Consider the following 15,172-nt stretch of genomic DNA (forward strand, 5'->3'; position numbering starts at 1 on the left):
ACGGGGATGAAATTATTAGGTTCCCCATCAGTTTTCATCATTGTCGGCCGCACATCCCCTCTTTACAAGGGGAGATGTGCTGCTGACAATCATGATTTTTTTGGCTGCATAAACAATGTGATCAGCCAACATATGAGCGTTTGCCTGTTTGTCGGCTGATCGCTGCCCTGTTTCCACGGCCAATAATTGGGAATAAGCATCCGCAAGAACACTCGTTTGGCCAATTACTGGTCCTGCGTAAATGGGTCTTAAGAGAGGGAAACTTCTGGATGAATCTGCACCCACCAAATGGAGTCACCATGTGCTAGTGGTAACAAAGGTAACAAATAGCGAACAGTGCCTTTCACTGAGTCTTCTTAGGCTATGTTCACATCTGCATCAGGAGGCACCGGTGCAGATGCTCCATTGTTTATTTCCAGAGGATACAAATCTGTCCTTGGTCATGTGATGGACACACAGGTGCTCGGCTGATTACAGTATGTGTATCAGAGCTGTGTCTTTGAAATCGCCAAGGACCTGTGTAACCATTAGGGTATATTCACACACAAAATCAAAAACGTCTGAAAATACGGAGCTGCTTTCAAGGGAAAACAGTTCTTGATTTTCAGAAGTTTTTTAAGCCACTCGGGATTTTTGCGCCATTTTTTTGGGCGTTTTTGGGGCTGTTTTTCTATAGAGCCAATGAAAAAACGTCCCAAGAAGCGACATGCACTTTTTTTTCGCGGACGTCTTTTTACGTGCCGTTTTTTAAAAACGAGGCGTAAAAAACGCCCTGTCGGAACAGAATACCGTATTTCCCATTGAAATGGGCAGATGTTTGTAGGCGTACTGCTTATGGTTTTTTTCGGGCGTTTTTCGAGGCGAAAACGCCCCGAAATATGCCTGAAACTCTACGTGTGTACATACCCTTACAAGACCATGGACAGAATTTTATCCTCTGAAAGTGACCAATTGAGGTTCCTATAGAATAACAGAAAGCAGAGATCTTAAAAACCGTGAGGAAGTGATATAGAAAGCATATTGAAAATGTTTTTAACTTTTCATTATACAAAGGATAACATGTATTTACTCAAACCGGACAACCACTATAAAGTAAAAAAAATAATTAATAATTAGCAGCATCATCTTGTGGAATACACCTTTATTAACGTTGTTGAAAACAAACTGACCATGTTGCAACCAATCACAGTGCAGCTATCATTTTTCAAGAGCAGTTAAAAATATAAAAGCTGAGGCCTGATTGGTTGCTATGGGCAGCATGGACAGTTTTTCTGTTAGACAGTTTTGATAAATAAGGCCCATTATTTATTGCATTGTAAGCTCGTCTTAGGCAAGAATTTATATGGCTTCAACAGCGCTGAACAGAAATCATCAACACTCACATCTGCCCCTTTCCATCAATGGAGCTCACAACCTAATTGCCCTATTTCAAACACAAACATACGAAAAAGGGCCAGTTTCATAGGAAGCCACGTAGGCTCCTTTTACATGGGCCAATGTGGGCAGTGAAAGCAAGTGCCGATTAATAAGACAGCTCCTCGTTTACTCCTTTCACAAAGAGCAATGATTGGTTATGTATGGGGAGGAACGATCATTACTACGATCGCTCGTCCCCATACGTTTCCATCATGTTGACAGTACACGTCCCTGTTTACACAAGGAGATGTGCTGCCCGCAACGATAATATTTAGTGCTGCATAAAAGATGCGATCAGCCGATGAATGCGCGTTTGCTCGTTCTGATCATTGCCCTGCAATATCGGGAACAAGCGTTCATATGAACGATCGTTTGCCTGATCATATGCCTGTGTAAAAGGGCCTTTAACCTAGAAGACGAAACCCGCTGAGATATAGGGAGAACATACAAACTCCATAGAGATGTTGTCTTTGTTCGGATTCAATGCAGGACCCAAGTAGTATAAGGCAACAGGGCTAACCACTAAGCCACTGTCTTATCTAGAAAAAGTAAGCCTACCATTAGGACATCATAAAAGCATTTACTGAAACGAACCACTACAACCTAAAAGACTATTGTACAGACATCCAGTTTACAATGGGACTAAAAAAGACCCCCCCCACAAAAGAATAAATAAAGTTACCGACCAGTCCTATTCTGTCAATCTATTAAAAATCATATTCAATCATTTCTTAGCTACATTCTATATTTTTTTTTAGAAAAAGTGCATTGGCAATCAATATAGTTAAAGAAGCACTCCGGCAAAATCGTGATTAGGTGAAAGGTAGGCAGGTGTATTGGCTTTCCGGGGACTTTATTTTACTGCTAGCCACTCCTCCGTTCCTGGCCACCATTGGGTCACGTGATTCCCACTCTGACCACCCAAATCCGACATCGTGGGTTTCATAGATGCAATGACAGACGCCTTCCGGTCTCTACAGCGGACACTGCAGGATTTGGATGGTAAGAGTGGGGATCACATGACCCAACGGCGGCCTTCTGTAAATTGAATGCCTGGTAATGCCAATATGCCTTACTACCTTTTACGTAATCACATTTTCAAACAAGGGTGGTGAGGGGGAATTTTGCCAAAGTGCTTCTTTAACATTATAGCCCCATCAGAGTTGACACCCAGCTTTTCCAGGCTGCAGAAAAGCAAATATTCCTTGTTATACAGCAATATATCCTCTGTATAGCTGTATACCTAGTCCGATTTGCCCTTCAGGACGAAGAAAGCTACTGGGTAAAAACCCTTTGTGACAGCTGTACGGGTGGCCATATTGGTTGTCACCCGGCTTTCTGAGAAATAGCTATAACTTATAAACAACTTGACAGAAGGCGACAATTCATGGACTTATTTTTACTGGTGACATTTATATTTAAGGTGGAAATGTCCTTTAAATTATAATAGTATGTCAAAACAATTATACATGTATACATTTACACAATGCCACAAATGGAAATCTGTTCATTTCCTGCAAAATGCATATGAAAAAGTAAATCTGGATTAGAGGAGGATTTCTTTGCTCAAATTTCGCTTCAGCTCAACACGTGAAAGAACTCTTAAGGCTGTCTTGTTGAGAGAGTGCAGTTTTTTTCATCAGTTGCACATCAATCTTACTTTACTTTGCCACTGATACTTTCTTTAATTTGGACTTTGCCTCTTGGTTTTTAGTAACTCCAGCAGTAAGTAATCTGACCTGCCATCCTCTCATTTACTACTTTCAAATTTTAACTCAGTTTTGTAAAGGTTTTGTCTTTTTTGTAACATTAGGTGATGAACTTGCAAATTCCTTATGTGGTTCACTACACCACAAGAGTAAATTATTACAGGCAACCTGGGAAGGCATTGGGAGATGAAAAATATATCCAGTTTATACGCAATGTCATGTTCTCGACCTTCTGTAGAAAAGGATGTTAAATGAGCACATTCAGAGATTCTGAATGAAGTCGCTTCAGACAATGAAGAGCAATTCCGCCCCAAATATATTTATATGTGAACACAACCGGATTCATGCAGTTTATGGAATTGGGTTATCACTTCATTAATTCAAAGAAAGTGTCATTATAAGAATATTATGCAAATTGAGCTTTCGCAAAGATTATAAACATGTGGCAAACATTAAAGGGGTTGTAGATTGGAAACAGGGTTTGCTTTCTTTACAGCAATAGCGCCACTCTTGTCTCTGGGTTATGTCTGGTATTGCAGAATCAATTGAATGGGATTTATCTGCAAAAATAGATACAGCCCATGGACAAGGTTCTCGTAAATCCTCTTTAAGCCAGGAACACACACTGTTTTGATGCAATTTTTGGTGCAGTTTTTGGCTCAGTCTTTTATTTAAACCTGTCCCTCATTTTGGATCCACATCTGGCTTGGGCTAAAAAAAAACTAGACCAAAAACGGCATCAAAACTGTATGTGTGATTCTGGCCTTAAGGTCTTTATCTAACAGTTTATACACATATTATTTTTGACAAGTAGCAAAGATATGGGGACAGGTGGCTCTCCACGTACAAAGGGTCAGCTGGAAGCCATGGAAGAGTATTCTAAAAATGAACAGCGGTGATATTCCACTTCTGTGTAAGTACAAGTTAAAGGAGTTTTTCTTAGGCTAGGCCATCAATATTTGATCAATGGGGGTCCGAACCCATGGACACCCACAAATCAGCAGAAGTAAGGTGCAGCAATGCTCCAGTGACTGACGTGACAACTTTAATGTTTATCCAGGAACAATCGCACTACATAGAAAACCAAGGCTCCTTCAATCTGCTGATCGTGGGGGTCCTCAAGGTCAGACCTCACCAATCACACATCACAAAGAGATGGAAAAATAACCACTTATGTGTAAAAAAAACTGCACCAAAACTGCATGTGTGAATCCAGCCTTCAGCTCTATTATATAAAATTGAAGAACACCAGATGACTATAGAATCAACCTACAACCTGTTGTAGGGGGTTTATCTCTTTTTTGGGTTCTATTATAAATAACTTCTTCGTGACCTATGTGTGCACTAAAAAAATCTTACAATACCAATAAAAGTGGACAGGCAATATGATGCTATGATATAATGCTAATCAGGGATATTAGTGCTATCTAACAAAAGAACTAAAAGGCATGGTTATTATATGATAGGTGTTTACTTCATAGCTTATTTAATGGTTTATTTCATTGCTTGGGCTATAAACATATGTCTTCACCTTTGTGCTGCCAACAACAAGATGCTCCTGCCAGGTCACAGACACTGCTAATACTCAATTAGTCTGATTATCTAGTGCGGTGACTACTGTATCCAAGAACTTTAAATCATCTTAAGTCGGATAAAAGACAGAAAACATGTCTGTGTGAGAGCCGTACAATGAAATATTATGTAAGGAATAGGAAGTTATTAACTACATGACACACAGAATTGTTGGGGTCTTAGGGTATGTTCACACGGCCTATTTACGGACGTAATTCGGGCGTTTTGGCCCCGAATTACGTCTGAAAATAGCGCCTCAATAGCGCTGACAAACATCTGCCCATTGAAAGCAATGGGCAGACGTTTGTCTGTTCACACGAGGCGTATATTTACGCGCCGCTGTCAAATGACGGCGCGTAACTAGACGCCCGCGTCAAAGAAGTGACCTGTCACTTCTTTGGCCGTAATTGGAGCCGCTATTCATTGACTCCAATGAATAGCAGCGCTAATTACGGCCGTAATTGACGCGGCGTTCAAGCGCCTGCACATGCCGGTACGGCTGAAATTACGGGGATGTTTTCAGGCTGAAACATCCCCGTAATTTCAGCCGTTACGGACCCCCGCCGTGTGAACATACCCTTAAATGATTCCTAAAATGTGTCACATTAGGACAGTTTTTCTCTAATCAGGGATTAAATCAGTGTTAATCTAACTGGTGTATTCACTCTAGGCCACTGGCATCTACATATGGGCAGTGCCTAAACCTGGACCCCCACGATCAGCAGATTGAAGGGGCTTTGGTTTTCTATGTAGTGCGATTGGTCCTGGATAAACATTGAAGTGGTCACGTCAGTCACTGGAGCATTGCTGCACTTTACTTCTGCTGATTTGTGGGTGTACATGGGTTCGGACCCCCATTGATCAAATATTCATGGCCCAGCCTAAGAAAAACTCCTTTAACTTGTACTTACAAACCTTATCCCCATGCTGGGTAAAATTTTCGAGCCGAAATTGACCTGTGGTGCGTATTTTACGGACCGCAGCATGTCAATTCCTGCTGAGGAAAGTGTGCAGAATTGCTGCGTGTTTCAGAGGAGATGTCTCCATCTCCTACCATTGGGAAAAACGCAGCAATTTACGCACCATTTTGTGCCGTAAAAACCGCAGGAAATGGTGCATTTTAGCCGCATCGGAGAGCCTTTGACTTTCAACGGAATTGCTGCAGAAATTTTCTGCAACAATTCTGTTGTGTGTGCACAAGCCCTAATTGTTTCAAACTAATACTATCGGAACCAGTACGCCTGTTCTCTATAGGTCGTCATATCTATATATGGTGTCAAACTTGACAGAAGTCCTGTCATGTTTTCTAACATATAAAACAAGTTGGTTAGCTTACCACTTGCCGCAGTGCTGAGTACATCACTGGTTTTTTCCTGCTAACTACCGGCTTCCCCCCCCCCCCCATTAGTTTCGGTGCTTTGGAAGAGTAGACTGTCAAGTGGGCTGTCCCCAGCGCTCAGTTTCTACGACTGAGATTGACACTGAGTGCTTGGGTTTGGGTTTTTACCCTAGCCTTGAACAAAATAATCTCTATTACCTAGGGCAAGAATGCCACCAAATAACCACCACCTAACACCTACAAACTTTTATATGGCGTTATCAGGGCACATGGTGCAGATTACTTGGGTATTTAGCTCAAGGATAAATGGACACTGAGCTGAGGGCAGAGAAGCCCCATGAAAATATGACAGTCGTCAATCCACACTTTTCCTTGTTTCCATTACTATTCAAGATAAAGTTTTACCAGTGTCAAACTGGGGTTCCTTGGGTCCCTCCGGAGGAAATGACTCTGAGGGTCTACCTATTTATATAGAACATGTGCACCTACATTTTTAATCGAATCATAAACTTTGTTGTTATCACTGCGCACAAAGGATGTATCAAGTTCTAATAGGTTTTTGAGAATCAACCCATAAGAAATAGACCCTAGTGGCAAGTGATGGCTCCAAAATAAACTGCAAATGGAGTTGCCTTCTAATGGATCTCTGGCGCCATTATTGTGTCAGAGCCTGGGCGGCCCACCAGAGGATCCTCTGGGACTCTGGTGGGCCAATCCAACGCTGAGTATTAAATACTTGTCTTTAAAGGCTATGTCCACTTTTTAATTTTTTTATTTTTTTAAATAAATCAATATTTTATCATATTTTAAACAACCTTTAACTAAATTTTAATTTTGAAAAAAATTACTTTTTAAGATACAGCTTCAGTGTATTCTGTATACATAAAAGCTGTATCATTATATCAAAGCCGATTCCCTCATGTCAGCTGCCCCCACAGCTTTAATGAAAGATGGTCCTGAGTGTCTGACACGCAGAATCCAGCTAATAACAATAACATCTATGTTCATGTACAGTAGGGGAATTTTATGTCCATACAAAGTATCATGATCATCAATATTCTACATTTACTGCATTACACAATACTATTAGGGGAATATTCTGATGTCAGTAGTTCATCACTAGCCTTTTTGTTCCTGAAACTTCTCACAATTTACCACCTAAAGAAACCAAGCTAATGATTATATATTAACATATGTAATGAACATTGCCATGTTTTTACTCTTAGGGTTTGATCACACATTGCGTATTTTTTGCAAGTTGTGGTGCTCAATTTGATGCAATTCTTTTAACCAGTCGATCCATCGCGCCACTTGTGTCGTTCAGCCCCAGCAGACCTGCTCAGAAGAGAGCAGGCCTGCATTGACAGAGGACGGCATGGGAACGGGATCAGGGTGAGTATGTAAAGTAATTTTTTTCACTTAAAAGTGTGAGTGGCATTATCTACAGGGGGAGCTATATGTAGGGCATTATCTACGGGGGGAGCTATATGTAGGGTACAATCTATGGGGGAGCTATATGTGGGGCACAATCTACAGGGGAGGCTATGTGTAGGGCACTATCTACAGGGGGGCTATATGTGGGCCACTAACTACAAGGGGCTATATGTAGAGCACTTTCTACAGGGGGCTATATGTGGGCACTATCTACAGGGGGCTGTATGTGGGTACTATCTACTGGGGGATCTATGGGGGGCACTATCTACAGTGGGCTCTATGGGGGCACTGTCTATAGGGAGCACTGTGTGTGTGTGGGACATAGTGTATGGTGCTATAATAATTAGGGACAGAGCAGAGCATACCTCTTACGCTGCCCGCCAGGGAGGAGCAGAAGAAGCCTGCATGTTAGAAGAGAGGGTGAGCAAGCACCCCTCCTCAATAATGAATGGATACAGGGATGATGGGGTTTGTATACAGGGATAATGGCTGATATATACAGCGATGATAGGGGTTAATGCAGGGATGATGGCTGGACTACCCATCAACCCTGCATATAAGCCCCATCATCCCCGTATATAACCATCAGGCTGGTATATATAGAGATGATAGGGGTTATATACAGGGATGATGGCTGGTATATATACGGATGATGGGGGTTATATACAGGGATGATGGCTGGTATATTCAGGGCTGATGGGGGTTATATACAGAGATGATGGGGGTTATATACAGGGATGATGGCTGGTGTATACAGGGATGATGGGGCTATATACAGGGATGATGGGGGTTATGTACAGGGATAATGGCTGGTATATAATTAGAATGCACCTCTTCAGTTGTAAACATGCGTTAGGGGGGCCTACTGGGTTGGGGCCCACTCAGATATTTGCCCCACTGTGCTAAACCCCTAGCTACGCCTCTGGGTTGTCTGGGCATGGAGCGGTTTTTATACTGATGACCTATCCACAGTGGCCATGCTGGGTTACTGCAGCTCTTCTCTCATTCTTTTGAATAGGGGCAAAGCTGCAGTGCTGCAGCACGGCCGCTATACAGTGGTCGGAGCCATCTGCTTCCGGCACCAACCACTACAAAACTTTCAGTGCTGGAGGCAGCCGGAACTGCTGATCGGTGCGGGGTCCGGGTGTCGGACCCCCACCGAACATATAGTGATTTTTTCTCCAGTGGACAGGTCATCAGTATGAAAAACCGCCCTATGCCCAGACAACCCCTTTAAATCCTAAACTGTAACAAAGTTCCCTTATGCTGTCAGTCTATTGCCAAACTCTACCAGTCTGCAATGATGTAAGGCGTCAATGTCCTTATTGTAGTACGGATTTTTTTGGTTTATCATGGGTAATTTATCTTGGCATAATGTTTGTTTGCTTAAGTTCTGTGCATTGTCTTCAAGAGGGAAATGGAGGGTCTTTATTGACACAGGTTGAAGGTTCTTCATATTTTAAGATAATGACTGTTACAAAATAGATGGGACGGCTTCCAGTACAGTAGACCGTACAATCAACAATGTATCGCCATTGTATAAAGTTCCTGTATAGCTTTGTATTGTGAGTCAATAACTTATAAGAGTCATGACAGGTGGTCATTAGGGGGAGCTCAAAGAGAATTTGTCACCTAAAAATTTGGATCCCTGTATCACTGCACAGATAGGAAAACTACTATTACACATTAGAATATGATGACGTTTATATTGTGGTTTTGTCGCACTCATGGTTTTGAACAGGAGCTGTTCTAGGATTTTTTTTTTATAGAGTTGTGAATAAGAAAAATTTCTATTTAAAACCATGTCCGTTACTGTGGCAAAACTGCATCAAAAAACAATTTTTTTCAGTGGGGCGGTAATGCAGCAGCTGTTTGCTACATCATTACTGATGTGTTTGAATATACCCTTAGGTCTTATTCACATGGATGAGTCCGTTTTGCGCGTGCAAAAGGTCCGTGTGTCATCAGCATATGGTGCGCGTCTGCATGATTTTCGCGCAGCCGGCATCTTTATGACACTCTGGTTTTATGTTTTCAAACAGAAAAGCACGTGGTGCTTTTCTGTTTTCATTCATTTATTTTACTACTGTAGCGTGCATCACGCGCGGCACCCGGAAGTGCTTCCGTGTGCCGTGCGCGATTTGCACGCACCCATTGACTTCAATGGGTGCGTGCTGTCCGAAACAAGGGCAAGTATAGGACATGTCGTGAGTTTCAGGCAGCGCACATATGCTGCGTGAAATTCACTGACAGTCTGAACGGCCCCATTCACTAACATAGGTCCGTGAAACGCGCGTGAAATTCAGGACGTATAAGGCCTTATTCACACGACAGGGTCCCGACAGGGTCCGAGTGTCGGGCGATAAAATCGGCCGTTTTTCCCGGCCGGGTTGCATCCGTTTTGCATCCGTTCCGGGCTGGGCTTATCTGGACAGTGACATCAGGGGCAACTCTTGAAGTGGAATCCCCATGTGGCCGGTGATTCCACTTCAGGAAAAGCCCCTGACGTCTGTATCCAACTGAACGTTACTGGCTTCTCCTGGTGTGGAATCCCCGGTTACAGAGTGTTCGGGGATTCCGCTTCAGGAGTTTCCCCTGATGTCACTGTCCATATATGGACAGAGACATCAAGCGCTCTGTCCAAGAGCGGAATCCCCGAACACACGGGGATTCCGCTCCTTCAGGGAGCTAAAGTGGGGCTACTAACCCCGGGCTAGCACATAGCAGAGCAGGGAGGTACCTCCCTGCTCTGCTATAGTGGCGTCGCTACGGCAGTAGCAGCCGCAGCAGCTGCTAGCGGCGCCATGGGCCATGGGAGGTGTCGCTGGGCCAGGGTGCTTTTAAAACAAGCAGGGGAAGGGAGCCAGCGCCCCCTTCCACCTGCTGTACACCCCGGCCCTGCCACACAGTACCCCTGTATACAGCACCCCCACGTATAAACTTACCTGCAGCATTCGTTAGAATGGCATAAACTCCTCCTCCTCACATGCACTCTGCGCTGTAAGGAGAGAGCGAGTGACGGTAGACCGTTACTCGGGACACATTCCGGTGATGGCCGTGTATTACCCGGCCCCATAGACTTCTATGGGAGCCAGACGGCCGGGTGAACGGCCGAAAATAGGGCATGTCCCATTTTTTGACGGCCGGTTTTCCCGGCCCGTCAAAAAATCGGTCGTGTGATTAGCCCCATTAGGGGTCTATTGTTCCTACTGCAGCCGGGTGACAGCCGTTTTATGAACGGCCGCCACGCGGCCGGGAAACCCTGTTGTGTGAATAATGGCTAACACGTTCGTGTGAATAAGGCCTTAGGCTAACAAAATACGGCTGAAAATACGGAGCTGTTTTCAAGGGAAAACAGCTCCTGATTTCAGCCATTTTTTTTATCAAACTTGCGTTTTTCACTGCGTTTTTTACGGACGTTTTTGGAGCTGTTTTTCTATGAAAATGTCAATGAAAAACGGCTCCAAAAACGGCTCAAGAAGTGACATGCACTTTTAAAAACGGCGCGTAAAAAAACGCCCCATCGGAACAGAACGCCGTATTTCACATTGAAATCAATGGGTAGATGTTTGTAGGCATTCTGCTTCCGATTTTTCAGCAGTTTTTTTGGCGTTTTACGGCCCGAAAAACAGCTGAAAATAGCCCGTGTGAACATACCCTCAGGCCTCCTTTACACTCCTCAAGTTTTTGGTGGCGTTTTTTATATTAATTAAATTTGTAACTTACGCTTTTCTGCCAGAGAAATCTATGGGAAAAACCCCAGAAAAAAAGGCCATACCTACAGCATGGTTGAAAAAAACACCACTGACCTAAAAAACACACCAAAAGGCCAGAAAGACGCCACAAACAAAAAACCATTGTCCGCTGCATGTTTTATATTTGACTGTAGACTTTCAGCCAACATCTGGAAGCAGCTTTTCTGGCCAAAAACCCAGTAAAAACCCCACAAAAAAACACTGTTTATTTAAAAAAAATGCTACGTGTGAAAGCACCCCTAGGGTAAAATCATACGCTGTGGAATAGCTGTGGATTTTGAGTACAGATTCCACACTGAAAATCTGCAGCAATGTCCAGTACAATATTTGTGGATTTCAAAACCCCATCCACATGTAGCGGACAAAATTCACGCAGAATTGAGGGCATTCTGTGGATTTTTACATTTTCTGTCTGTTTTAGGGCATGCCCCCACGTGGCGGATTTTCTCCGCAAGTGTCCGCATCAATGCCGCACATAATCCGCATTGCGGATTACGCTGCGGATCTGCCCAAAATGTGCAGTAAATTGATGCGGACTAGCTGCTGCGGACTGCGGAAAAAGTGCTTCCCTTCTCTCTATCAATGCAGGATAGAGAGAAGGGACAGCACTTTCCCTAGTGAAACTAGTAAACTAATTTCATACTTACCGGCCGTTGTCTTGGTGACGCGTCCCTCTTTCGGCATCCAGCCCTACCTCCCTGGATGACGCGGCAGTCCATGTGACCGCTGCAGCCTGTGATTGGCTGCAGCCGTCACTTAGACTGAAGCGTCATCCTGGGAAGCCGGACTGGAGACAGAAGCAGGGAGTTCTCGGTATGTATGAACTTCTATTTTTTTACAGGTTGCTGTATATTGTGATCGGTAGTCACTGTCCAGGGGGCAGAAACAGTTACTGCCGATCGCTTAACTCTTTCAGCACCCTGGACAGTGACTATTTACTGACGTCTCCTAGCAACGCTCCCGTAATTCCGGGAGCCCCATTGACTTCCTCAGTCTGGCTGTAGACCTAGAAATACATAGGTCCAGCCAGAATGAAGAAATGTCATGTCCAAAAAGCAAGGCGCATCCGCAGCACACATAACATGTGCATGACAGCTGCGGACTTCATTGCGGAATTTAGAATCTCCATTGAAGTCAATGGAGAAATTCCGCCATGAGTCCGCAACCAGTCCGCCACTGGTCCGCAACAGACAGAGCATGCTGCGGACACCAAATTCCGCTCCGCAGCCTATGCTCCGCAGCGGAATTTTACTCAACGTCTAAACGAACACTTCTAAATTAAAGTGGAAGTCAATGGAGAAACGGCTCCGATGCGGATTAACGCTGCGGAGTGTCCGCAGCGGAATTCAAGTGAAATTCCGCCACGTGTGAACCCAGCCTTAGAAATTTTGTTGCAGATTTTTATTGCAGATTTCACCCTTTCAAATGCATAGGGTGAAATCCACAACAAAATCGGATCTTCATGTAGATTTGCTGTGAAATCTGCAACCACTTGTGATATTAAAATGTGTAGATCTTAACAGAAAAAAAAATGTTCTGTTGTCAGAAGATTTCTAACAGAATTTCCTTTTAAATGAAAAATCCAGCTCTGCTACATCTGTACAATCTCACACACCGTGTTGCGTGTGTGCATAAAATATTGCACATATGATAACTGATTCCCTTTCAAATATTGTTTGAACGTATGTAATGGGAAGTTACTTGGTCTGTGCCCGGCTCCCTCCACCAGCACTTGATGTATAATTACTTGATTCTCTATAAGGAGCTTATACCAAGAGTTGAGAAAAGAAAGCTGATTACAATGTGAATATGTCTATGCAACCCAGTAAATCAATTTCTACCGCACGGTTAACAATAAGCCTTCATTTATATTGTATGGCAATTAAGTTGTTCACAGGACAAAGGCCACTGGTGGAAAAGATTTTGCCGGCGGCACAGTGTGGGGAAGACTCCAGCAGATAGATTAGGGGCACCGGACTACACTCCTTAGATTTTCCGCCGGTCACATGCTTGCTCTGGTTGCTAGGTAACCACAAAGCCCAGGGAAAAAAAAAGTTATTTTCTAAACTTGCAATCTGTGGCTGAGAGAGGCTTTGTGCTTCAAGCGCTCCTAACATCTGTTCAGGGCTAGACTGGCAGCTTTCTGACTGGGGGCAAATCAGTCTCCCTGGTCCAAACATCAGACCAGAAGCAAAATGGTCTGTAGCAGCCAATGCAAAGCAAGTGCACGTAGCAAAGGCTACTATAAAGTACATGTGACAAACGCAGCGAAATAATAATATCAATCATATGAATATATATAGTACCAATATATTCTGCAGAATTCATAATATTGACAAAAAATGCAATAACACACAGGTAATTGTCAAGAGAGCTTACACTCTACAGGACGCCGATCTTACTATCTCTAGTCTTTGAAATTCAACTGTGATCAAAGAAAAATTAGACATTAGCCATATTCCAGAAAAAGAAAGTTGTATACAGATGTAGTGGTGCTGAGTTCGTTATTTGGTACAACTCATCCAATATCCAATGTTTTATTTGCGGCTTTACAGGTAAACTCTGCAGAACCAAAGAGTTAAATGACTATTTTAGCTTTTCCACATCTGTAGGACAAGTTATAGATCATGTCATATTTAATATTTAGCATTTTAATGATAATCTTTATTTGTATTAATCTTAGAGGATATGTAGTTTATTATAGGGATATAGGAGGGCTAAATGTTTTTCGTTTGGGAATATATACAACTGGGTTATTTTAATACAAAAAAAAGTTTTTATCATTTATTAGATTAATAATTCAGGATAAACGAAAATTCTACTTTATGGGATTAGGACCTACTGTAGCAATAGAGTGGACTGTAGAAGGAATATATCATAGTAAATTATAATACACAAGTTATAGGTTTCCTGTTAAAATGAAAATTGATACAAATTGATACATTGTACATTCCACAATAGATAAAACATTGGATCCCAAGACATATAATATTAGATTGAGTTACAAGTGTCCCCACTATAGGATCACACAGTTATAAAGAGTCTGTAGTCTTACCCTGGGAATTTGTGGTCTGTATGCAGAAAGTGAAGAGCAGACCCATGAGGAGAAGAGGAGCAGCAGGTCTTTGCATTGTGTTGAAAACCCCCATCGCTGTCTCATGGAGAGAATGGACCAGCCTGCAAGCAGAGAGCTGGCCCAAGTAACACCAATGTGAATTTCCCCTTAAGTAGCCAAGTGGATGTCTTTTTTTTCTTATCCAGCTAGTTGTGGAAGAAAGGCGTGTTCTCCAGCTGAGGCAATAAACTCCCACCCTCCACACATCACATAAGCTCTTTAGAACTTGTAGCCAGGGAACCAGCATGACTGCATAACCATTACAATCCACTAGTCTGTCACAAGTGCTTCATCTATTTAGGATGGGTTATAAAGAAGGGGGAGGGAGAGACAACCAGCTCTAAGGAGAAGAAATACAAAAAGTAGAATCTGCGCTAGTCATATATACAGATGCAGCAGAACTTTTTCTCATGTAACTTGCTTAACTATATTCGTGTGTCAAATTTCTGCTAAACACATTGATATATCAGATGTATTGAGCCAATAATCTCAGATCTGCTACATCTGTATATATAATTAGCACTTTTATAAATGTCTCTTACAGTTCGGATTAAGAAGCAAAACTGGAAATTACCCTTTAGGACATGATGTGTAATAAACTACTTTAAATGATTGCGTCTGTATAAGGGTATGTCCACACGCAGCAGATTTGTTACTGACATTTCTGCAACTGTCCATGCATCGGAATGGGGCTTGCAGAAATCCATGCTTCTACCCATTCAGATGTATGGAACGCATTTTCAGTGACTATACTATACTAGGTCCCTGTGGTACAGATCCATAATACAATGCCCAGGGCCTACTATAGGCACATTCTGGACTTCCAAGTGCC

The 15,172-nt window shown here is 42.8% G+C and overlaps 1 protein-coding gene across 3 annotated transcripts in view; it reads right to left on the minus strand.

The window, feature by feature from the left end:
* The window catches only part of LRP2 (LDL receptor related protein 2), a 178,666-nt gene extending 164,188 nt beyond the window's left edge, over nt 1–14,478 (minus strand). For all 3 annotated transcript variants that reach the window (XM_075829407.1, XM_075829406.1, XM_075829405.1), the window contains exon 1: nt 14,281–14,478. In XM_075829407.1, coding sequence (XP_075685522.1) covers nt 14,281–14,374 — 94 coding nt within the window. In that variant the 5' untranslated portion in view covers nt 14,375–14,478. The remainder of the gene's footprint in view (nt 1–14,280) is intronic.
* Between the last annotated feature and the right edge of the window lie 694 nt (nt 14,479–15,172).

Source organism: Rhinoderma darwinii, chromosome 6 (assembly GCF_050947455.1).
Source record: "Rhinoderma darwinii isolate aRhiDar2 chromosome 6, aRhiDar2.hap1, whole genome shotgun sequence".
Taxonomy (NCBI): Eukaryota; Metazoa; Chordata; class Amphibia; order Anura; family Rhinodermatidae; genus Rhinoderma; species Rhinoderma darwinii.